This window comes from Vipera berus (genome assembly GCF_964194415.1).
Source record: "Vipera berus genome assembly, chromosome: Z".
Classification (NCBI taxonomy): Eukaryota; Metazoa; Chordata; class Lepidosauria; order Squamata; family Viperidae; genus Vipera; species Vipera berus.
The window spans coordinates 124,884,364-124,908,736 of record NC_138205.1 but is presented as its reverse complement, the minus strand read 5'-3'; the positions used below and the strand labels follow the sequence as shown (position 1 = coordinate 124,908,736).

At 40.5% G+C, this 24,373-nt stretch overlaps 1 protein-coding gene across 2 annotated transcripts in view; it reads right to left on the bottom strand.

The window, feature by feature from the left end:
• Positions 1 to 24,373, bottom strand: part of PRKAG2 (protein kinase AMP-activated non-catalytic subunit gamma 2) — a 221,055-nt gene that overhangs the window by 139,982 nt on the left and 56,700 nt on the right. For both annotated transcript variants that reach the window (XM_081343218.1, XM_081343219.1), the window contains exons 2-3: positions 14,786 to 14,857; positions 6,149 to 6,431 (exon numbers count right to left, since the gene is read on the bottom strand). In XM_081343218.1, the coding sequence (XP_081199344.1) occupies positions 6,149 to 6,431; positions 14,786 to 14,857 (355 nt within the window). The remainder of the gene's footprint in view (positions 1 to 6,148; positions 6,432 to 14,785; positions 14,858 to 24,373) is intronic.

The window sequence follows — 24,373 nt, the reverse complement described above, 5'->3', positions numbered from 1 at the left end:
GCCAAATAAAGTGGAAAACATTAATTTTATTAAATGGGAAAGAACTAGATTTCGTTGGAAGAAATCCAGAGCCTTGCAAAAATGCTTTGATAATAAGCTAAATTTTGCAATCTTTTGATCTTTGCAAATATTCACATACAATGATCATCTAACCCAATGACAGGATTTTTCTTTTTTAAAAAATGAAAAATATATTTTAAACCAATCTTGTTGGCTATGTATTCTGGATTTTTTACAGCCCCAGAATGTCTGCAAGGTGTTGGGAAAAGCTGTCTTAAACTGATGAAACAAATTGTTGAAAGCAAATACAACATCCTGGTTTCATTTGAAACCTCCCTCTACTGTTTCCAGATGCCAAATGTGGGTAGAGATTTCTCCTATTTATCCATGAGCATCTGGGTAGTAAACAAACATATGGATAAGCTAATCTTCCATCTTTCCCCACAGATAATAATTCTACTTAGTGGAATAAGGTTTTGTTCTCCTATTACAGATTAATGTTCATGTTTACAAAGATTCTTGATTAGGGATTTAAACATCAACTTGAATCAATAAAGGATAATATTTGTATGTCCATGGAGATTCTCGGTCATCCAGGTCATGGTTGTCTCAAAAGGTGCTTTTTTAAAAGGCAACTGGACCTCGTTTTTGCTAAGGTAAAACAAAGTCCAGTTGCCTTTTGAAAAAGCACCTTTAGGATAATACTGGTAGCTCAGGGATGAAATAAGGGATCCTTGGTGCTCTCTGAGTTTAGGATTAGCACTGGATGGTGTTTACCTAGTTTGGGTAATGAAAGGTCTGCAGTGCTTAGGACTAGCATTAATAAAGTTACCTAGCTTGGGTCATGAAACATTTCCAAGAAAAAAAAACACGCTCAGAGAGCATCTAGGACCTCTGACTTCTGCATCAAATGCCAAGGAGACTCTAGTTCTGAATGTCCTCTAGATTAAGGCTGCTATCAGAAAACAGGAACACACAAGAAATAGCACCCTCTTAAGGTGTAAATCTGAACAACAAGCCATATTAAACTTTTTCGGAAGATATGGAAGAAGTATAGCCATACCCTTAGCCATCTTGTTTACTATAGTCTATGAAATGTGGACTTGCAGGGTCGAGCCGAGGAATTCGGTCAATATCTGCTGGATAAAATTGCTCGGATTCGAACTGGCCTGGACTCCAACTGGGCTGAGATGGAAGAACAAGACATGGACAGTCTTGTCGACGTCATCTGGGAAGAATTTGATCCTGTAACTCCTAAGGAAGTGGACAGGATTATGAGAAGGTTGAGCTCCTCCACATGGTTACTGGACCCGTGCCCTTCCTGGCTGGCCTATGCAGCTCGAGAGGGGACACGTGGCTGGTTCCTAGCGGTCATCTCTGCTTCTCTGAGTGAGGGTCACTTCCCCACTGCCTTGAAGGAGGCGGTGGTGAGACCTCTCCTCAAGAAGCCCACCTTGGACCCATCCTCTTTGAATAACTTTCGTCCAGTCTCCAATCTTCGCTTCCTCGCGAAGGTTGTTGAGAGCGTGGTGGCGCACCAACTTCCTCAGATCCTGGATGAAGCGGTTTATCTAGACCCGTACCAATCGGGTTTCAGGCCGGGCTACAGCACGGAGACGGCATTGGTCGCTCTGATGAATGATCTCTGGAGAGCCCGGGACAGGGGCCATTCCTCTGTCCTAGTCTTATTAGACCTCTCGGCAGCTTTCGATACCATCGACCATGGTATCTTGCTGCAACGCCTCAGGGGACTGGGAGTGGGAGGCACGGTTCTGCGTTGGTTCTCCTCCTTTCTCCAGGGTCGCTCGCAGTCGGTGCTGACAGGGGGACAGAGGTCGACCCCGAGGCCTCTCGCTTGCGGAGTCCCTCAGGGGTCGGTCCTCTCGCCTCTCCTGTTCAACATCTACATGAAACCGCTGGGTGAGATCATTCGCAGTTTTGGAGTAGGGTACCATCAGTATGCTGATGACACCCAGCTTTTCATCTCAACTCCAAACAATATCAGTGATGCCCTAGACGTGATGTCCCGCTGCCTGAAAGCGGTCCGGGAATGGATGGGGAGGAACAGGCTTCAACTGAACCCGGACAAGACTGAATGGCTGTACGTTCCGGCAAACCAGGATATTCAGAATGTCCCATCGCTTAACATCGGGGACATGTTACTACCCCTTGTGGATAGGGCCCGCAACCTGGGTGTCCTCCTAGACTCGCAGCTCTCCCTAGAAGACCACATAGGAGCTGTGACCAAGGGGGCCTTCTCCCGGGTACGACTAGTTCGCCAACTACGGCCTTATCTGGACCTGGATTCCTTACGTACAGTCACCCATGCCCTTGTGACCTCTCGCCTAGACTATTGCAACGCTCTCTACATGGGGCTGCCCTTGAGATCCACTCGGAAGCTTCAGCTGGTGCAAAGTGCAGCGGCACGGACACTCTTGGGAGCCTCCCGATACTCCCATATCACACCTCTCCTCCGTGCGCTGCACTGGCTTCCGGTTGCCTTCCGTGTGAAGTTCAAGGTGCTAACAATGACATACAAAGCCCTACATGGCATGGGTCCGGACTACCTACGGGAGCACCTTCTGCCGATGTCAGCACCCCACCGTCCTGTGCGCTCCCACAGAGAGGGCCTCCTCAGGGTGCCACCGCTCAAGGAATGTCGACTGGTGGCCCCCAGGGGGAGGGCATTCTCAGTGGGTGCGCCAGCCCTCTGGAACAGCTTACCAACCGAAATCCGGATGGCCCCCGACCTCCGTACCTTCCGACGCGACTTAAAAACCTTCCTGTTCCAGCAGTCCGGCCTGGCATGATAGCGTTAATTGGGGTCCCAGTTTGTTTTCAATATTGTTTTTATTACTTTTTATTGTTCATCTGTAGACCTTCCTTCCTCTGTACACCGCCCCGAGTCCCTCGGGAGAAGGGCGGTTTATAAAAACTAATAAATAAAAATAAATAAATAAAATATTACTATGCTGGTTGGAAGCTGGAAGTCACCACTAAGAATTAGTGGCTTGCTTTGCAAGATTGTAAACCCTAACTTGCCAAACCCAACCTGAAACTGATCCAAGTATGTCATCTTTCAATGTTAATCTTCCTCCATGCAGTAGTATCTCTATCATATACCATATTAACTGAAATACCAAAGAAAGAGTGGGATGATTGGTTATTTTCTTGCAGACATTTCATTACCAAGCTACCTAACATCATCAGTGCAGTGCAAGGTTGTAATGATAGCCCCAAGAGATGATGATGATGATAATGATGATGTTGGAACGGACCTTGGAGGCCATCTAGTCCAACCCCCTGCTCAGGCAGGAAACCCTATAAGAGGATGGTCTCTCTCTCTTTCTCTCAATCTTGGAAGGGAGAATTTAGCACCGGGTTGCTATCATCCTCCATGCCCAACTGCTGTTACTATAACGGAGCCAAGTACAATCCAAATAAATTCATATTGCAAAATTTATTCTGCTCTTATTACAGTTCTCAGATTTGTCTCCTTGAGTGCCTTGTAGCTGGCATGGTGACTAATCAAAAACTCTATAAATAAACAATATAAAAATACACTGATGGGAACTGTTTTCTAGGATCATTTAAGCTTTCTGGTTCTGATGGGAATTATTCTCTTTTTTTGGATCTTCCTATCATTCCTGGTTTACCTGAACATGTAAAATAGTCTTCTGATTAAGTCACATAAACAATTCTTTAAACTGCTTAAGAGTCTCCCAATGTGTATCCCCCTGGATATAGAGGTACCATAGCCACCCATAGTTGTATAAAGTGGCTGGCCGTTTGACTTTTTTCATTTAAGGAACCAGATTCAGAAAAGCTGGTCAGTTCTAACTGATGCTAATTCTCTGGGGTCTAAAACAAACCAAGATTGGAAGCTCGTGTTTAAAGATTAAAGTCCTCCCTAACCCAGCAACCTTTCTCTTTGGATAACCAGGAAAGGAAACCAACATGCATCAGATTAAAGGCCAACCTAATCCAGCAAAAATTTATCCTGGGATTTTTTGAAGGTGTAACCCAGAATAGCCAGAAGCGTAGAAATAACACACAAGGCATTTTGAGAATCACAGCTCTTTTCTGCTAACATGTTACACTACAGTTCATTTGATTTGCAAGCCTTGCATAAGGTGCGGTAAATCCATTATCTGTTCCTCTGTTTGGCTCTTATCAACAGTAGATTTCAAATGCTTTTAGCTTGGAAATGTCAACTGAATCGATATCAAACTCAAAGTTGGAGGGCAGAGAAGGCAGCAAGTGTTTATAAGGAAGAATACAAACAACAGAAAAAAATCCCCTTTAATATGCATACTAGCCAATGCTGGGTTCTCTGATACTCACATCACTGTGGTTTTGGAGACAGTACTCGGCCGCTGAAGATATGTCCTACAGCAGATGCATGGTTCCCTAAATACAGGTAGTCCTTGACTTATAACCATTAATTTAGCAACCATTCGAAGTTAAAGTGACACTGAAAAAACTGACTTATGAATGGTCCCCACACTTACATCCATTGTGGCAACCTCACATGATCAAAATTCAGGCATTTGGCAATCAGCCTGTATTTACGACAGTTGCTGCATTTCTAGGGTCATCTAACCCATATTTGCAAACTGGTGCCATGGTTCCGACAGATGAAACTCTTCAAAAGAACTTTGAGGCATTGTTTACCTTGTTGTTGTTGTTAGTTGCAAAGTCGTGTCTGACCCATCGCGACCCCATGGACAACGTTCCTCCAGGCCTTCCTACCCTCTACCATCTTTTGAGTCTCTTTTGGGCTCCTTAAAGAATCTTTATTCTTTATTTATTTACTTAAAGAATCTTTATTTGAGAAACGAAGTATCGGCACTACATAGTAGAAACCCAAAACTAAATTCGCCTCCCCTGGATACAAAGTAATAAATCATAATTCCCTCCTCCAATAAAGAGTCATAAATCACATTCCCGAATTAGCTTGAAGCGCAGGCTTTCTCCCCAGCTCTCCAGCCCGCCAAAACACTATCAGCTCTGTGCTCAATGACCTTGCATTCTCATTGCTGTTATTATTATTATGACTAGCTGGACTCTCATCCACATTTCCCCTCCCAGCAGCAACTAGTTCTAAAAGCAATAGAGAAAATGTCTGCATTTCCATCTGTTGTCAAAGCAAGAACATCTGATGTTAGCAGGGTTGACAGCTGGCTTCTGACAAGCCAAGTCAATGGGGGAAGGAAGATTCACTTAACAACAATGCAACGCACTTAACGACTGGTCCGATTTGCTTAACTGTGGCAAAAAATGTAAAATTGGACATGACTCACTTAGCAACCACCTTTCTTAGCTTAGAAATTCTGGTCTTCATGATGGTCATAAGCTGAGAACTAACTGCACTGCTACTAAAGGCAAGATATGCTAAGTCTGACCAAGAAGTAGCATGCAGCCCTTATAATTGGTAGTCATTATAAACTTTTGGGCAACATTGCTTAATTCATACCACAGCCATTAAAGTCAGACCACTGGACGCTAGTCAAGGATTCCAGAGACCAGAAAGCTCCCAAATTCAATATCAACCAAGCTGTTGTATGTACTTGTTGATAAAAAGGCAAGATGTAGGAGAAGAGCAGGCAGAGCTGGGGGTGGAGTTAAATGTGTCATCAGCTTAGAATCGTTATGTCCCCACAAAGATTCAAGGCCAACCCCACTTTAATTCCACTGACTCTTATTTAGTACTGAACTTTAGTTGACTAGATCCTTGTATATGGGTTTGAGCAATAAATCTACTGAACCACAATTTAATTTATGATCCTGTGTGCCTTTGTACAAAAAGGAGGAGAAGGAGGGAGGGAGGAAGGAAGGAAGGAAGGAAGGAATAGAAATTGAGGAGCGAAGTTCCAAGATTGTTTGCAGGAGTCAGCACAGTTTCTTGCATAGGTTGTCCCCAATCGCAGCAGAGTGATGCTGGTCCCTCTCGACAATTTCAGCTGAACACAGGCACAAAATGTACATTTCTACTGATGACAAGAGCAGGACCCCACCCTCTAAATCAAGAGGCTCAAATTCAGAATACAAGCTATTGCACATCTCCTCCTATATCTACCTTATTGTCATACTGCAGGTGAAGGAACCAGAGCAAAGCTCTTGTGAAAAAACATGACCGGTGCCTTACTTTTTCTTGATCTGGAGAAGAACTTGATTCCTCCGGGGGAGGTGGAAGGGTTAGAGCCAGAGGAGGAAGAGTCTTTTGAAGACGACCTGAAAATGCCACTAAAGCTCATGCGTCGAGGGGAGCGAGGCGGTGATTCCTGGTACGGGAAGGGGAACACCGTTTTGGGTGAGCCTGGACTATGTTTAGACTTGATGGGAGCAGAAGAAGGACTGGAAGGTCGGTTTTGGAACCCCTTTGAGAAGATTCCTTTGGAGGGGCTCCCTGAATTGTAGCTGTCGTCCGTCTACAAAGGGAAAAAAAGTGTTGAGTTGAAATATTGGGAATTCATGGAATCGCAGAATATAGAATCAAGGGCAGGCAACCTTGGCTCTTTTATGACTGGTGGACTTCAACTCCCAGAATTCCTGAGCCAGCATGGCTCAGCATGGAAACCTCTCCATTTCTCCTCAGCATGGCTGGCTCAGGAATTCTGGGAGTTGAAGTCCATGAGTCATAAAAGAGCCAAGGTTGCCTGCCCCTGGTAGTCATACCTATTTCCTTCAACCATTTGTTATACAATTTAGCTTGTAGATTCTTTATCATATTTGTTGCTTTATTCTGCACCCTTTCCAGGGTTATAATTAACAAAATTAAAAATCAAATATCACCTGATTCTATTTCAGCTTCCAAGTGCAAGGCTTTATTATTTACGTACAAAATCTACCACCTTTTAGTTATTGTATGTTGCACTTTTTAAACAATATTATTTGTCTGTGCAAGAATCCAGTCCTCAACAACTACTGTTCCCAAGGGATATAACAAAAGTTATAGAGACACTGGGATCAAGAAGGTAAAGTGAGATTTGGAAAATGTAAGGCCACAATGTGCAATTTTTTTCTATAAAAGGCAATCTGCCCATGGGAAATATTAAATCAAGTCAGGAGCCAAAAATAAGCAAAAATCAAAGAGATCTCGCCTCTCTTTGCTACCACCACCTTCAACTTCAGCTTTTTCTTATTCTCTCTTTCTTTTCTCCAGATTACCATCCACATGAACAAGAAAACATGATTCCCTAGGTTTTGTTAAGCCCTCTTTCCATAATATATGATTCACTGTAAACATGTATTTATGTATGCATGCATGTATCTATGTTTTTATATATGTGTGTACACATACATACACATATACATAAACATACCTAGGGAACACAGTATATTCCAGTATAATACACACACACACACACACACACACACACACACACACACACACACACACTTTTGTGGTAGATTATCGTTTCCCAACATGGATGTCCATAAACTTTGCTGAAGACCACATATCTGGAGGACAGTATGCTAGGTTTGTACTTCACTTGTCTTCCAGGACCCGAAGGCGCATGTGTGCACACACACTTCACCCTACTTCAATTTTCTTCCTCGCAGCAAACCTATGAAATACTTTGGGCTCACACAGTACCTACCTTCAGCCAATCCAATAAGCTTCCTTGTCTAGAGATGGATTTAAATCTGTGTCTCCTTGGTCCTAATCCAACATCTTAACTGTTATTCTGACTAGTCCTTCTCTTTAAGCAAGTTGGGTCTTTTCAATCTCTGTGCCCTGACCTTCAAAGATGATGAATCATATTTCCAAAACAGCTGTAGCTCTGCTGATGAGGGATATATAATCTAGTCAGAGATTGCTTGTAACTTGTAATAGTTTCTCGTCCATTGAGCAATATCAAAAAGAGGCCAACCTGATGGAAAGTGGTTTAGATAGATGCCTATCATGGTTTAGATATTTAATGTTATTTTAATCTTGTTCGCCACCCAGAATTATTGCTTTGAGATGAGCATATATAAGCAGGTATAAATAATTTAAATAAAACAGACAAATTTAAGACCTCAAAAATAAGTGTCAGCACCAGCACAAGATAGAATTTAATCCCTGAGGATCAAAACAAGAAATGTAAGTGGTTTGAGCGCTACATAAAAACAATAAATAAATGGAAAGATTGTGGAAGTTAAAAAAATCACCTTCTAAGATTTCCTAGGTAGAATGTATTTTGCTTCTTGTACAGTATTTAGGAGAGAAAAGTCCCATGCAACATCTGCCTTACAAGTTTTCAGAAAGAAAATCTGAGGACAGCCAAAAATTAAAATTTGAGATCTAAGACAGAACTTGATTTGGTTTTTTTGCACATTGAAGGGTAGCTGAATTGGTGGGGCTAAAAGTTTGGAAACCTGCCCGTCTGGTTGAGTTTCCAAGGCCTTGAAAAAAGTCTTGAGCACCATTACCCAAAGATTTGTCATCTAGGATGAACTGAAGGCATGCAAGCATATTTCTCTATATGACATGCAGCAAGAGCAATTTTTGAATGAGAAATTATTTATTAAAGCAAACAAAGCATCTACCATTGTGCTGCCACCACGTGGTTGTTTGGGGAAATTATAATATGCTATCTTATCTGGGTCAGCTAACCCCTCCTTCCCTATGACATATTTCCTCCTTCTCCTGACCATGTGTCCTACACCCCTCCCCTTTCTGGGATGGACTTCCTCCTTCTTCTTCCTGGGGACTCTCCTCCTCCATAACCGGCAGATACACGTGCTCCTCCATAACCGGCAGACACACGTGCAGACACTGTGAGTCGATACTGTCTTTTGACCTTGGAAATATCGTGCGTTATCATCTAATTCACCTCATCTGTTGTAATCTACTCTGCATGCAAATAAAGGTATTTCTGGATGATAAAAGATATTTTTATGAGTTCAGCTATCTGGCGAGAGTTGTTATCAATGATAGAATCCGCATATATAGACCAGCTCAGGTGTCTTAGCAAGGGGAAAAAATCATTAAACGACAGCTTGATCAAGAATAACCATCTTGGTCTTTTTATCAATCTCATGGATGCTGCCAGCTGGATTCCTTTCAATCAAACTGAACAGACATACCTTAATTATCAACTTCAAGATCACAGAAAGAGATCAAATCAATCACCTTTCTTTCTTCTTTCTTCCTTTCTTCCTTTCCCCCCTCCCTCCCTTACCTACTACCTACCTACTTACCCCCATCTTCTAGGCTGCCAAACCCCAAAACTCTTTCCAGACAGCTTCATCAAGTTAGAAACATTAACCTATATAATTATCCCTGGGATCAATATTTTTTTAAAAAAGTTTTTTTTAAAAAAAAGTTTAAAAACTTCAAAGATTCCACTAGACCCCCCAACCCAAGGCCTGAAGGAAGAAGCACATGTTTAGGGCATGCATCAAGGCAGGAAGAGTGAGGGGCAAAGGATGTTGCTCCAGAGGGAAGGCATTGCAATAGACACCTCTTCCTAGGTCCCTCTAATTGACATCTTAATTGGTGGGATATAAAGCAAGTTGTCCAATCATACAGGATGTGCAAAGAATGATGGAAGGCAGATGGCTTCTCAGATAATTAAACCCTATGCCATGTTGGGTTTTATAAATAATATAGATAACATATATTTGAGAGGCTGTCACAAAGAAGAGGGGGACAACCTATTCTCCAAAGTACCTGAGGACAAGACAAGAACTAATGGATGGAAACTTATCAAAGAGAGAAGCAATCTAGAATTAAGGAGAAATTTCCTGGTCATGAGTACGCTTGATTGATTAGTGGAACAAGTTGCCTCCAGAAACTGTGGGTGCTCCAACACTGGAGGTTTTTAAGAAGAGATTGGGCAACCATTTGTCTAGAGTGGTATAAGGTCTCCAGTTTGGGTGAAGTTGAAACTAGAAGACCTCCAAGATCCCTTCCAATTCTGTTATTCTATATTTCGTATTCTAGCAATAGAAGAGAATATTTGTAGCTCAGGATTGAATTGGGCAGTCCTTCGTGCTCTTTGAGCTTGGTTGTTTTGTTGCAGACATTTCATTATTAAACTAGGTAACATATTCACTGAATGAAACGTCTACAAGAAAACAACCAGACAGCACTAAAGACTCTACAGGGAACATGTATTCCGTAATATTCAGTCCTCCAGCTGTCAGTACTTATCCTATAGAAACTTCCTCCCCAAATTTTTCTTTCATGGCAAATCCATACTGACCATACCAAAAAGCATCATTTTAATTTGATTTCATTTAATCTCTTTTTTTGTGCAAAATTAAAAATTTATAATTAAAACATTAAACACCAGACTGCTATTGGGAGCCTGGACTGAGTCAGATCTGAGGAAACTCAGGACCTTTAAATTGGTGATAATTATCATTTTAACACAACAACCAACCAGCTCTGAAATCAGGTTCTCTTGCTATACAACGGCCTTCACTCATATATATTCCTTGGAAAGATGTTCCTCACTCTTTAATTTTCAAATTAAATTAATCATTTATTAAAATATAGCAGTATTTCCAGAGGCACTGTTCCTCTTTAGTGTGCATTGCAACTTGGGTAGATTTTTGAATGGAGATGTCCTTAACCTGAGGCTCTTGAGATAGCTAAAGTCCAAATCCCAGAATTGCCAATCCACACATCCAAACAAAAGTACCAGTTGGGGGAAAATTAGGCCACCCAGAAATTTCTTCATATTTGAATGGCAATACCAGTATAATTTCAGGATGGCAAGGAAGTAGCTGGTTAAATGTTGTGACCAGTGCTTTTTTTGTAAAAGAAAAAGGTGCCGGAACTCACACATGTCATACAACCCACCTTGCCTACCCTACAAGGTTCCATCCAAAAAAGGTGCCGGAACTCCGTTCTGAGCGTTCTATGAGGAAAAAAAGCCCTGGTTGTGACTTATCAACAGAAGAGTATAACTGCTTTGCAGCTAAGACGTTAAATGGGACAAAAGGTAGAAAAGTAGCCCATTTCAAGTATTCACTACTTGAAAAACAAATATATTTTTCTAGTCAGAATGTTCTGATTCTAGGACTTGATTAAGGTATTTATTTTCAATTCCTTCTCTTCCCCCCCCCCCCCGCCCTGGTTCCCCACACCCACACTCACACATACCAAGATTTCCTTTGCTCAGGGTTCTTCCCATGTATTTATTCATTTATTTATTAGATTTTGTCTTGTCTTTGTTACTGTATAAGTAGCTCAAGGCAGCAAACATACACAACACTCTTTCCTCCTATTTTCCACACGAAACAATCCTGCAAGGTGAGTTGGGCTGAGAGAGTGACCATAATTTCTTATTTGCACCAAATTGCGTTTGGGTGCTTCCTGTGTTTTCTCCATATCGTTTGTTTTATAAATTTTCACTGGAAACTATAGGCAAAACCTCATCTGTGCATGCAGACTCATATTCTTAATTTTTCTTTTTGCTTTTGATTAGGAAAAATTAAAGCATTAAACTCCAATCCAAGGGATAATGGTTTTACACTGTAGATAAGGATGCAGAATAGCATCAAGAAGACTGTGGGTGAAATGCAAACCTTTTAAGGTCCTGGAATATACTTTGCTTAATACGGTAGTCTTTTTTTGCTCTCAATTAGACTGTAAAAACCCCAAAGTGTCGCACTATGACAGATGTGAGTCAGCTCCACAGTATTTCAGCCAATTTCAGCTGCTAAATCAATCTACTTGTGAAATCAATGGATCCTAGAAAACATTCAATGCCAGACAGAAAAAATGCTCCTGGAACTTTTCTTGAAGTTGTCTCAAAGACTAAAAAAAAAAATAGAACGTGAGAGCAACTGCATTTTAAATGCTATTCTTCCAAATAAGTCCTTGACTTATAACCATTCATTTAGTGACCATTCAAAGTTAAAATGGCACTGGAAAAAGTGACTTATGACTGTTTTTCACACTTATGACTGTTATGGCATTCTCATGGTCAGGTGATAAAAATTCAGATGCTGTGCAACTGGCAAGTATTTATGGCAGTTGCTGTGTTCCAGGATCAAGTGATCCCATTTTATGACCTCGTGAGAAGCAAAATCAATGGGGAAGCCAGCTTCATTTAATAGTGTTATTAATTTAGCAACTGCAGTCATTCACTTAACAACTATGGCAAGAAAAGTCTTAAAATGGGGCAAAATTCACTTAACAAACGTCTTGCTTAGCAATGGAAATTTTGGGCCGAATTGCAGTCACAAGTTGAGAGCTATTTTTGTTCATTTTCATTTCAATATAATATCACAAAAAAATCAGATCACATCCAGATTACTATAACGTCCACACAGAGATTAACCAGAGGTTAACCTGGAGAAAAACTGGTTTGAAGAATACTCATATCTATGTTTTAAAAATATATTAGTAAAAAATGCTAGATGGATAAATAAATGCCACCTGCTTTCATTTTCCCCCCAAACCAAGAATCTTATACAGGTGAAGCTCCAAATTTGCATATAAAGTTAAACAAATTGTAGAGGTGTAAAAGTTGTGAAGAGACTGCCCAATGCTTTGTTCTCTGCCAGAATCCAAATTAAAATATTCCCAGGAAATATCTGTTCAGTCTCTGCTTGCTTATCCAGACATTGGAAACAAACCCATGATCTCTTGGGGCAATTGATTCTACCGTTAATCTTCTCTTACTGTTAATTTGATTAATATTCATTCACAATTTGATATATGACGGGCAGCTATAGCAATGTTTTAAATAAGAATAAAGAAAGATAGTAACAGGGCTTTGCGTACAACCTCAAATCCCTGGAGCACCACTAGACAATCACCATCAATCAATGGCAAAAGGCAGCTTTACAAGGCACTGATTATATATCCTGCAACGATAGCTTTAATGCCATCAGTCAACAACATTTGCCTATCCCAAGTTTTGGGAAAGAATCAATAACTGGATAAAAATGCCAAATCCAGTATAAACCTCTGGCTGACTAATAATAATAATAATAATAATAATAATAATAATAATAATAATAATAATAATGATGATGATGATGATGATGATGATGATGATGCCAGTCGATTCGAGTGTTCAGTTGACTGAGTTTCATGTTTTATGAATAAAAGTTAATAATAATAGTAAGAGGAGGAGGAGGAGGAGGAGGAGATGGTTTTCCTAACATCTGAAGACCCAGATTGTTGGAGGAAATAGGCTGACTCTGTATACCACTTAGAGGGCTGTAAAGCACTGGGAAGTGGTACAGTGCTCTTGCTATTCCACTGAAACCTGCTTTCCTGCAATTTAAGAACATTATTTCATGTGCTACACATAGACAGGAGAGACAGACTCTGACTCCTTCTTTGTGACATCCCTTTAGATATTTGAAGAGTATGATCTCCCTCACCCCTTCTCAAAAATAAGTATGTCCAGGTCTTTCAATTTTTCATGACAGTAATTCACTTCCAGACTCCCGATCATCTTTTCTGTCTTCTTTGAACCTATCCCAGTTTGTCTGAATCCTCCTTACAATATGGAACCCAGAATTGGGATTACTCACAAGTGGGGTCTGAACAGACACATTCTGTTTTTTTTATTTCACCACACCTGCTAGAGGAAGAAACAAAAAGAAAAACCCATTGGATCAGAATTTACTGACATATGGCTTGTTTTCAGAAGGTCTGACTTCTCCACAACTGCAGCGTGCGATGAGATTGGGACCTAGTTTGTTTCTCCATTTCACCCGTGGCAGCTGACCTTTATTTATTTATTTTCTCTTAATCATCTTCTGAATGTCAAAAAAATCTCTACTCTATCCCATTATGTGGTTTCAGTGTGTCCAAAAAAGCTTTCTTGAGAAGACGCTATTGAGAAACTGGTCAGTAGTTCATGAGATATTTGGAAGATTATTTGAGAAACTCATTATGGTGAGAAGGATAAATATAGTTCAGGATAACTGAAAGCCTGTGCTTGTTTTTGGCCTTTCTTAATGATTCTTAATGAGCAGCTTTTTTAATTGGGTGGCTTTCCTGATGCTGGTGGAGCAAAGAGCTTATGAAATAAAGAACAATGGAAATGGAAAAAGATCTAGATGTATTTCTCTCTCTCTCTCTCTCTCTCTCTCTCTCTCTCTCTCTCTCTCTCTCTCTCTCTCTCTCATTTTTTTCTCCTTTTAAATCACTCTTAACTTCCTAGAGACTGCTTGAACTACTCTTACTCTCTGCAGTTTTCTTGGCAAGGTTTTTTGAAGGTAGTTTGCCACTGCCTGCTTCCTAGGGCTGAGAGAGAAGGATTGGCCCAAGGTCACCCAAATAAATATTCCTTATTTACTCTTAAACACATAGCCCATCTTTAATCTGGAATAAAATAACAGAATAACTGAGTTGGAAGGGATCTTGGAGGTCTTCTAGTCCAACCCCCTGCTCAGGCAGGAAACCCTACACCATTTCAGATAAATGGTTGTCCAATCTCTTCTTAAAAACCTCCAATGATGGAGCACCCATATCTGGAGGCAAGCTGTTCCACTGATTATTTGTAAACTGAGAATGGCACACACAGGCATTCTATGTGGTGGCTAGTGACTAGTGGAGAAGATGACACCCCACTTTTTTTCTCTGCACTGTTTGTTCCCTTGCTCTCCACCATGGTTAATTTTATTTTAATTGAATTTTAAATGTATGATCCTTATTCATTCTTTCAATGTTTAACAGGACATTTTAACTGAATGTCTGCAAGCTGCATGGAGTCGCCTCTGGCGAGATGGGCAGCATACAAGTTTAATAAATAAGAATCAATAACACAACTTTCTTAGAGTTCATTGATTTGGTTTTCAAAGGGCATTTGAAGGCCCCTACCTTTCGTGAAGCATGTTTCTCAGATCCATCCATATCCCCATCCAGGAAAGGCATGGCAAAGGAACTGAGATCCTAAAACAAAGAAGTTTAGAAAATTTCATTGAAGATTGAAAAGCAAACACTACGTATAATTCACAAATATACTTAGATAAATATACTTAAATGCCCTGGTCATTTATTGGCTGGATTACTGCAACACCAACATCTTGAATTGGACCGTGGCAACAATAATTAGAGTGCAACGCACTCCACATGGGGATAGGAGCATTGAAAAGTATTTGGAAGCTATTGTTGTCATGGTCCAATTCAAGACGTTGGTCATTATCTCTAAGGTCTTCATGGCATGGGTCCAGGATATCTGAGGAGCCATCTCATCCCAATGGGATTGGCTCTCCCCACTTGTTCCAGCGTTAGAGGCTTGCTGCAGGCCCTAAGCATCAAGGAATTTTGACTGGCAGGGTCTAGGAGAAGAGCCTTTTCCACCATGGACCCCATCCTGGAACATTCTGCTGCTGGAGTTGAAATCTGCCCTCACTCTTTTGGTCTTCTGAAAGGGCTTTAAAACCTGGCTTTGTTGGCTAACTTGGGGCCTTCAGTAAAGGTGACTAACTGGGTGAAAAGAAGGCCTCTAATCTTGCCCAGTCCCTTAGTTTTTAGTTCCTGTTTAAATGTGTCTATTTTGAATTCTTTTTATAATTATCTTTTTTTATCATTTTGTAAGCTGCCCGGTGTTGCTTTAACAATGAGATAGATGGCATATTAGATAAAATAGACAGATGATAGGTAGAAGAGAGAGAAAGAGATAGACAGATATAGACAGAGACAGTTAGAAAAAGAGAGAGAGAGAGAGATAAACATGTATATGAATGCAGCTCAAATACAATGAGAGGGGTCAGTATGTCCACCTTAAACCCAAGCAAGTTTCATGGGATCCTTTCAGATCGCAGGAGATACCTCCTCAAATGTTGTTGGTCTGGAACCAAACCAGTTTTGGCCTTCGTGGGAGCAGAAACATACTGTATGTGCTCCTTTTTTCAAGCCACATCCAAGCGGATGATCTAGTCTGCAATTCTCTTACAGTATGAGGATTATGATTCTCCCTCTTCTCTCGCAGACTCATGATCTTTGGAGGTCCTCAGGGTTTTATTTCCTGGTGAACAAAGGTTCTCTAAGAAAATTCAATCCCAGAAAAGGAAGGCCAACTGCACTGGCAAGTCTTCTCCTACTTTGGCATCTTCTGAAATCAGTTAGAAATAGTTGTTTCCTCATTCTTAATTCTCTTTCCAGAAGGTTCTAGACTACATGCATCAGAAAGAACATATTCAGGTTCTTCCTAAAGCAAAGAAATATCTAGACCACAGTTTACAACCACTCATTTAGTGGCAGTTTGAAATTACAACGGCATTGAAAAAGGTGACTGATGACGGTTTGTCACACAACCATTGCAGCATCCCTATTGTCATGTGATTAAAATTCAGATGCTTGGCAACTGCATGTATTTATGATGGTTGCAGTGTCCTTGTGTCATATGATCACCTTCTGTGATCAACTGACAGGCACATGGGGAAGCCAGATTCACTTAACAACCATGTTACTAACTTAACAACTGCAATGATTCACTCAATTGGGCAAGAAAGATCATAAAATCAGGCAAAACTCACTTAACAACTGTGTTGCTTAGCAATGGAAATCTGGGCTCAATTGTGGTAGTAAATCTATAGGTACTATTCCTACATGCACACCTGCAATAGCTCTAGGATTTATTTCAGACAGCGTCAGTAACTGGAGACACAAATAATGTCAGGAAGCAGATCAGCATGATAGCCTTTTCAAACTGAACTAAATAGACATGATATTGGAATGCCACTGCTTAATTTATTTTCAGGAACCCATCATCTTGTTAAATGAATTAATCATACTTAATAAAGAAAACTGAGGTGATGGAAAAGGGGAAACAGAGGGATCCTTATGTTAACCATAAGCGTCTTTAAACAATATAAGAGAAATTATATCTAATGAGACAAAGATGCCCATGTTATCCTCATTCTTTTTTAATCTCATCTTAATTATTTTTCATAATAACTCAAGAGGGAGGTGAGCATCTCTGATAATCCTTTCTCCTCTTATTTTTCACACAATTACCACATGACAGAGGCTGGTCTGAGAGAGACTGACTGATCTAAAAGTCACCCAGCCGGCTTTCATTCCTGAGACACATCTTGAAGCCACTGTCTCCTGGTGATTGGCCCAAAGTCATCCAGCCATTTTGGGTGCATAAGACAGGACTAGAATTCACCATCTCCTGGCTTCTAGCCTGATGCCTTAACCACTAGTCCAGGGATAGGCAACCTTGGCTCTTTTATGACTCATGGACTTCAACTCCCAGAATTCCTGAGCCAGCAGGGCTCAGCTTGGAAACCTCTCCCTTTCCCCTCAGCATGGCTGGCTCAGGAATTCTGGGAGTTGAAGTCCACGAGTCATAAAAGAGCCAAGATTGCCTACCCCTGCACTAGACCAAATTGGCTCTCTTAATTTTTTATTTCGAGAATATAAACATCAGTTAATTTCCTGCTGTTACTAAGTGCTACATGAAGTTTCTGATTGACTTCATTTTTTAACTAAGCATTTCTGCTTTACATTTTCTCAATTTTTAGTAGCACAGAGGATAAAGCTGTCAGTCTGCACTGAACTCAAATGATTCTTGAGGTATAATCTGTGCCTGATTCCAATACGTCATTTGCTTGTCCTCTTCATTCCCAGCCTCTAACGGCAAAATTTCATTCTGGAATTAAAGACCTTCAGACAATGGCCTTCTGAACTACCAAATGAAAGCTAAACACAAAATTAGGGATAGATGTTTAAATTTAAAAACAGAATTTGGGGAACTGTCAGTCCCCTCATTCCCCACAAGACGAAGCCTTGTTCTCCATGGACATAAAGATCTGAATCTCATCCCTTTTTTGAGTAGCAGCTTGCTTATTTGTTTGTATTCCACTTTTATTATTTTTATAAATAATGAGCGGACATTTATAACATACCTTCTTCCTCCTATTTTGCTCACAACAACAAGCCTGTGAGTTGGGCCAAGAGAAAGTTGTGGGAAGAATCCAGAGAAAGAAATATTTTGGGGAATATTAAAAAGGCAGAATATACAGTATTTCTCCAAAGGAATAATGGAGAAGATCTTTTAAAAAGGCAGAAACTTCTCCCTTCCCCCAGCCAGAAAACTCAGCAAAAATCAGCTTTTAGAAATGCAGATGCAATAATACATTCAGGAAGGTTGGAGCCAGGAAACTGATGAGATTAAGAAGACAAAAACCCCTAAAATCTACCCAAACTCTAAAGACATAATAGGATTAACCCACCAATACCAAAAGGGCACACTCAGACTCAGGTCAAACTTGACACAGGAAATACAAAGACTCAAACAGGAACAGGAAACAACCTCAAGAGCCCCAGAAGGTATGAAAACCCACCACTCCCTACTACAGGGGTCTTCAAACTTGGCCCTTTTATGACTTGTGGACCTCAACTCCCAGAATTCCTCAGCCAGCGTGCCTGGCTGAGGAATTCTGGGAGTTAGTCCACAAGTCATAAAAGGGCCAAGTTTGAAGAGCCCTACCCTACTACATGTGGTCAGCTTTCCCAGAGCCACGCTTCTGTGACTTTGCTCTTCAATAAACTACAATCTAAAGCAGTCTCCATTTTGTTTATTCCCAGCTTGGACTGGACCATCATCAAGTTCCCTTCGTCCTGTGTGCTCCCACATGGAGGGCCTTCTCAGGGTGCCGCCGGTAAAAGAATGCCGGCGGATAACACCCAGGGGGAGGGCCTTCTCGGTAGGGGCACCTGCCCTTTGGAACCAGCTGCCTGTGGAGCTTAGGACTGCCCCCGACCTTCGTTCATTTCGCCGAGACCTGAAGACCTGGCTCTTCGAGCTTTCCGGCCCAGGCTGAGTTTTAATTGGGGTTTTAACTGGGGTTTTATATGTTTTATATTTTTTCAGGGATTTAGTTTAATCTTTTTAATTGTTCTTAATTTTTGTATTGACGTTTTTTATGCCCTGTAAACCGCCCTGAGTCCTATGGGAAAGGGCGGTATATAAATTCAATAAATTAAATTAAATTAAATTTTTCTTTCAACAAAGTGATTGGCCCAAAGTCACCCAGCTGGCTTCCATGGCTAAGGTAGGCCATGAACTTACAGTCTCCCACGTTCTAGCCTGGAACCTTAATTAGTAGACCAAACTGCCTCGCTTATAGCCACAGCTGCCAACAAGTTCTTTCGGTAGTCATCAAAGGTGGATTTAAATTGTATTCCAGTCAATGAAGGATGCTCCAAAAGAAATGGAAAGAAGCTATCAAAAATAAAAAATCATAACCAGAAAGATTTATTGGTGCTTTAAAAAGGGCTACTTCACAGCAAAAATTAGCATTTTCTACTTCTTTTTACCGCCATCTAGTGGCTGCCTAAGTGTCCTTTAGAAGAACAGATACTGATGCTGAAGCTCAAATATTTTGGCCACCAAATGAGGACACATTTGAAAAGATCCTGAGTTTGGGAAAGATGGAAGGCAAAAGGAGAAGGGACAGTAGAGCATAAGATGGTTAGAGTCACTAATACAATGAATAATGAATTTGGGCAAACTCCAGGAGAGAGTGGAGGACAGAGGAGCTTGTCAAGATGTGATCCATGGGAACGTGCAGACTTTGACACGACTTAGCGACTTAACAAGAACAAAAGTGGCTGCTTGAATTTTTGCAATCCAAATATATTAAAGCCAGTGTTGAAATCCCTGAATCACAGAGTGCCAGAGAGAGAGAGAGAGAGAGAAAGAGAGACCCATTTAATTTAATCAGCTTCCACAGGCATTCCAGGCTCCAAATGCAAATATTTAACAACAGTCATATCATAACAAATAACATTTGAGACATATAATTAAAAATCGTCTATGAAAGGAAAGGATTGAAAAGCAGCCTAGATTAGAAGAACAGCCTCTGTGGGGTTCAGACCAACAGACATAATCTCTTGCTCCAAACCAATTCTGAGCCTGTTTCCTCATCCTTGGTCAATCTGAAGATACACAAAAGTAGTTTTATAGGACTTTTAATCAGAGCTTCTAATGAAGTTACAGCTGGCAGATCATCAGATACCTTTATAACTTCATTGATTTATGTCTGCATAACACATTGAACTTGATTAACTGCAGACAGTCCTCAACTTACAGCCATTCACTTAGTGACTGTTCAAAGTTACAGCAGCATTGAAGAAAGTGACTTAGGATCATTTTTCACACTTACAACATCCCCAAGATCACATGAACAAAATTCAGACACTTGGCAACTGGCAGGTATTTAGGAAACTTGCAGTGTTCACCTTTTACAACTTTCTGACAAGCAAAGTCAATGGACTAACTGTATGCTTTAGTTCAGTATCTTGGGCAAATCTAGTTAATGGGTCAGAGTGTCTTATAAATTCATAAAAATTGTTAATAAACCCGCCAAAATTATTTCATCCCAATATCTGCTGTAGCCTTGGGAGTCAGAAATAGAGCTATTTAGTTTCGCTCCAGATAGGATCACATCAGGATGGGGCCTACAGGTAGTTCTTGACTTACAACCTTAGTGGAGTTTTCCCAGTAATAAGTCATGACAATCATAAAGTAGGTCACCCAAGTAAGCAACCCAATTTTACAACCTTCGTTACTGCAGTTGTAAAGCGAATGCTGAGATGCTGTTGTTAATGTATCCACTGTTTGCTATGGGACAAAAAGTAAATGCCTTTTTTTGGCAAAAATATTATAAATGAAAGTCATGCAACTATACATTGCCTCAAATGGTCATAAATGCAGGCTGGCTGCCAAGGGTCCAAAATGGGGTCATACCAGTGCACAAGATGGGGGGTGGCTGTTATAATTTCAGAATTGGGTCACAAATATTCTTTTGGGAGGTCCAACTCTGAACGTCGCTAAGTGGCCAGTCGTAAGTCCAGAATTATTTATACAATTTTTTACTCCAACCAAGGTGGCCAGATTCAGACTGCCTGGACTAAAACCCACCAGGGGACAGGCAAAAGAAACAGAAACCTAACTTTCTGCTGCCCTTTAATGGTAATTTGGTTATTTGCAATTCAGATCTGATAACTCTATGCATGTTGAATATGATGTTGTCAGTATTACGGTTAAAAATATGTCAAGATGGCAATATAATGGGTAGAAGCAATAATCTTGAGGAACAGGAGGAAAAACTACCAGCAAGACAAATGGCCAGATAAAAGAAATTTGAGCCCAGGCAAAAGTGTAATTTGAAAATGTGTCTCAGATTTAACTCTCCTTAGTTTTTATGAAGATAAAGGAACAAGTGGGGAGATACATTCAGACTTGCAAGATTCTTTACTGTAGGCTGATAATAAAAATACTGTTAGTATTCATGAATTTGTGGTTTCCTAATCTGGTCTATGTTAAAAAGCATATATAAACCAGGCAAAGCTTTGATCACACCACAAGGATCACCATCTTGACTTTTTTGACCCTACCCTGTGACACCCCTGGTTGAATGCCTTGATGGCCAGTCCAACTGATTCTGCTGTCTGTCCTGCTAATTCAAGAATTGATCTGGCTTTTCCCTTAAGAGTTGGTTCACACACGTCTTCTGCTGCCAAGGTTTGCTAAAGAAACTGCAACAAAATCATATTTATCCTAAACCATCATCAATGGTTTACAAGCTGGGCTCGTATATTGTTCTAAGCCAGAAGCCAACTACATCACAGTTTTGTTTAATTGCCAAATATGGCTAAGTTCACACGACTTGCTGACCCTTGAGTAACTGCAGTTTATGAAATTAACCTGGTTTTCTTGGTTGATTCAACATATTGTACCATCAAATAATTTCCTGAAATTAATCCAAAATATGTCTGTTTGATTGATGTCCTTGGATTTCAACCATGAATTTTTAGAATTAGACCAAGTTACTTTTTAAACTAAAGCAATTATCTTTACAGTATTTAAGCAAAAAAAGACAGATGGATTTTGAGAATAAATTGGCACGGCAAATCTCAGTTTCTTAAACAAGCCTAAACTGGATCATCTGATAACTTTTGCATTGTAAATCCCAAAGCCCAATTATAACAGAATTCCAGAAAAGGAGATCTCCCCCAACTTTTCCAAAAAAGGAGCTTGCTAACTTCAACCTCAAAAATTGTTTGGAATTTTTATAGATGCTTGGAGGAAAATAAGAAGCTATTCCTGACAACGCAAAGACCTTTTTTCTCAATCATAAAAGGCAAGGAAGCAGAAAAGTATTGGCAAAGATTTTCTCATTCCACCTGAGTCTTTTTTTTGAAAGATTTTTTTCAATTAAACAACAATTGGGAGCTGGCTTCCTGCAAACCAAAGAGGCATAATCTGGAATTTATCTTCATTTGAAAGGAGGCTGGAAATGCGAGGAATATTGAAATAATGAGAAGCTACAGCAAAGGTAAGCTGGGAAGACAGAACAGAGAGAGATTTATGAGCATTATATTCAAACATTAAAGCCACAATCTATAGAACAAATTAGAAAAGGAATGTCCGTATTTTGATTGAGATATATATATATATATACATATATATATACATACATATATATATATATATATATATATATATATATATATATATATATATATATATATATATATATATATATATATATATTTCCTTCCATTCAATCGTGTCTGTTTCTCAGAGACTGCCTGGATAGGTCCTTGCAGTTTTCTTGGCAAGGTTTTTCATAAGTGATTTGCCATTGCTTTCTTCATGCTGAGGGAGCATGACTAGCCCAAAGCTGGCTTTCATGCCTGAGGGAGGACCAGAACTGACCCATCACTGATGAATGGCCCAAAGTTACCCAGCTGGCTTTCATGCCTAAGTCAGGACTTGAACTCAGAACCTCCCAGTCTCTAGCCTGATGCCTTAATCACTAGGCCAAACTGATTCTCCCTAAGGAGGTTGCAGACGACAATACCAGGACCCTGGGACACTGCAACCATCAGGGTGCAGGTTGCCATGCACCCAAAGTTTGATCATGTAACTTTCAGGATGCTGCAACAACTAAGTGTGAAAACTCATTGTAAGCCACTTTTTTCAATACTACTATAACTTTGAATGGTCATTAAACAAATGGTTGTAACTCAAGAAATACCTACACCTGTGTTCCCTTGTCATCCAGCCCTACTTTGCCCCAAAGGATTTTCAAAAGAGAATATTGATTGAAATAAAAGAGTATCTTTAACAACATTACAAAGCAAAATGCAGGTAGTCCTTGACTGACGACCACAATTGAGCCCAAAATTTCTGTTGTTAAGTGGGACATTTTTTAAGTGAGTTTTGCCCCATTTTACGAATTTTCTTCCCACAGTTGTTAAGTGAATCACTGCAGCTGATCATTATAAGTGAATCTGGCTTCTCCATTGACTTTGCTTGTCAGAAGGTTGCAAAAATTACGTTGGGGCACAGCGGTGAAAAAAGGTTCATAAGTCACATTTTTCAATGCCCTTGTAACTCAGTTGCTGCCACAAAGAAGAGGGAGGCAAGCTATTCTCCAAAGCGCCCGAAAGGCAGGACAAGAAGCAACGGATGGAAACTAATCAAGGAGAGAAGCAACCTAGAACTAAGGAGAAACTTCCTGACATTTAGAACAATTGACCAGTGGAACAACCTGCCTCCAGAAGTGGTGAATGGTTCAACACTGGAGGTTTTTAAGAAGACATTGGACAGCCATTTGTCTGAAATGGTATCGGGTTTCCTGCCTGAGCAGGGGGTTGGATTAGATGATCTCCAAGGTCCCTTCCAACTTTTTTATTGTTGTTATAATAAATTGGCTCCCGGTTGCCCTCCGGGTGAGATTCAAGGTGCTGGTGATGACCTTTAAAGCCCTAAATGGCTTGGGTCCAGGATATTTGAGGGAACACCTGCTGCCAGCATCAGGTTCCCTTCGTCCAGTGCGCTCACACAGGGAGGGTCTTCTCAGGGTGCTGCTGGTAAAAGATTGCCGGCGGATAACACCCAGGGGGAGGGCCTTCTCAGTGGGGGCTCCTGCCCTCTGGAACCAGCTGCCCGTGGAGCTTAGGACTGCCCCCGACCTTCGTTCATTCCGCCGGGACCTGAAGCCCTGGCTCTTTGAGCTCTCCGGCCCAGACTGAGAATTTTTAACTGGGGTTTTTATTTTTTAGGGATGATTTAATCTTTTTTTAATTGTTTTTAACTTTTGTATTGGTTTGGTTTTAAATACCCTGTAAACCGCCCTGAGTCCTTCGGGAAAGGGCGGTATATAAATCTAATAAAATAAAATAAAAATAAAATGAATTGTTGTAAGTCGAGGACTATTTATACCAGGCCAGAGCATCTCCTATAATTCTATGATAAATATGCTGGGGAATTCTGGGAGTCATAGTCCACGTATCTAAAACTTGCTGAGCTTCAGAAACCCCGCCTAAGAGAGTTGTTGAGTCCTGTACATTTTCTGTGCTATGAATCATCCGCCTTTTACTTATGTTCTTGCAGTGAAAAGATAACAGCCAAAGGGCAGATAGAGAACACTAAAAGGATTC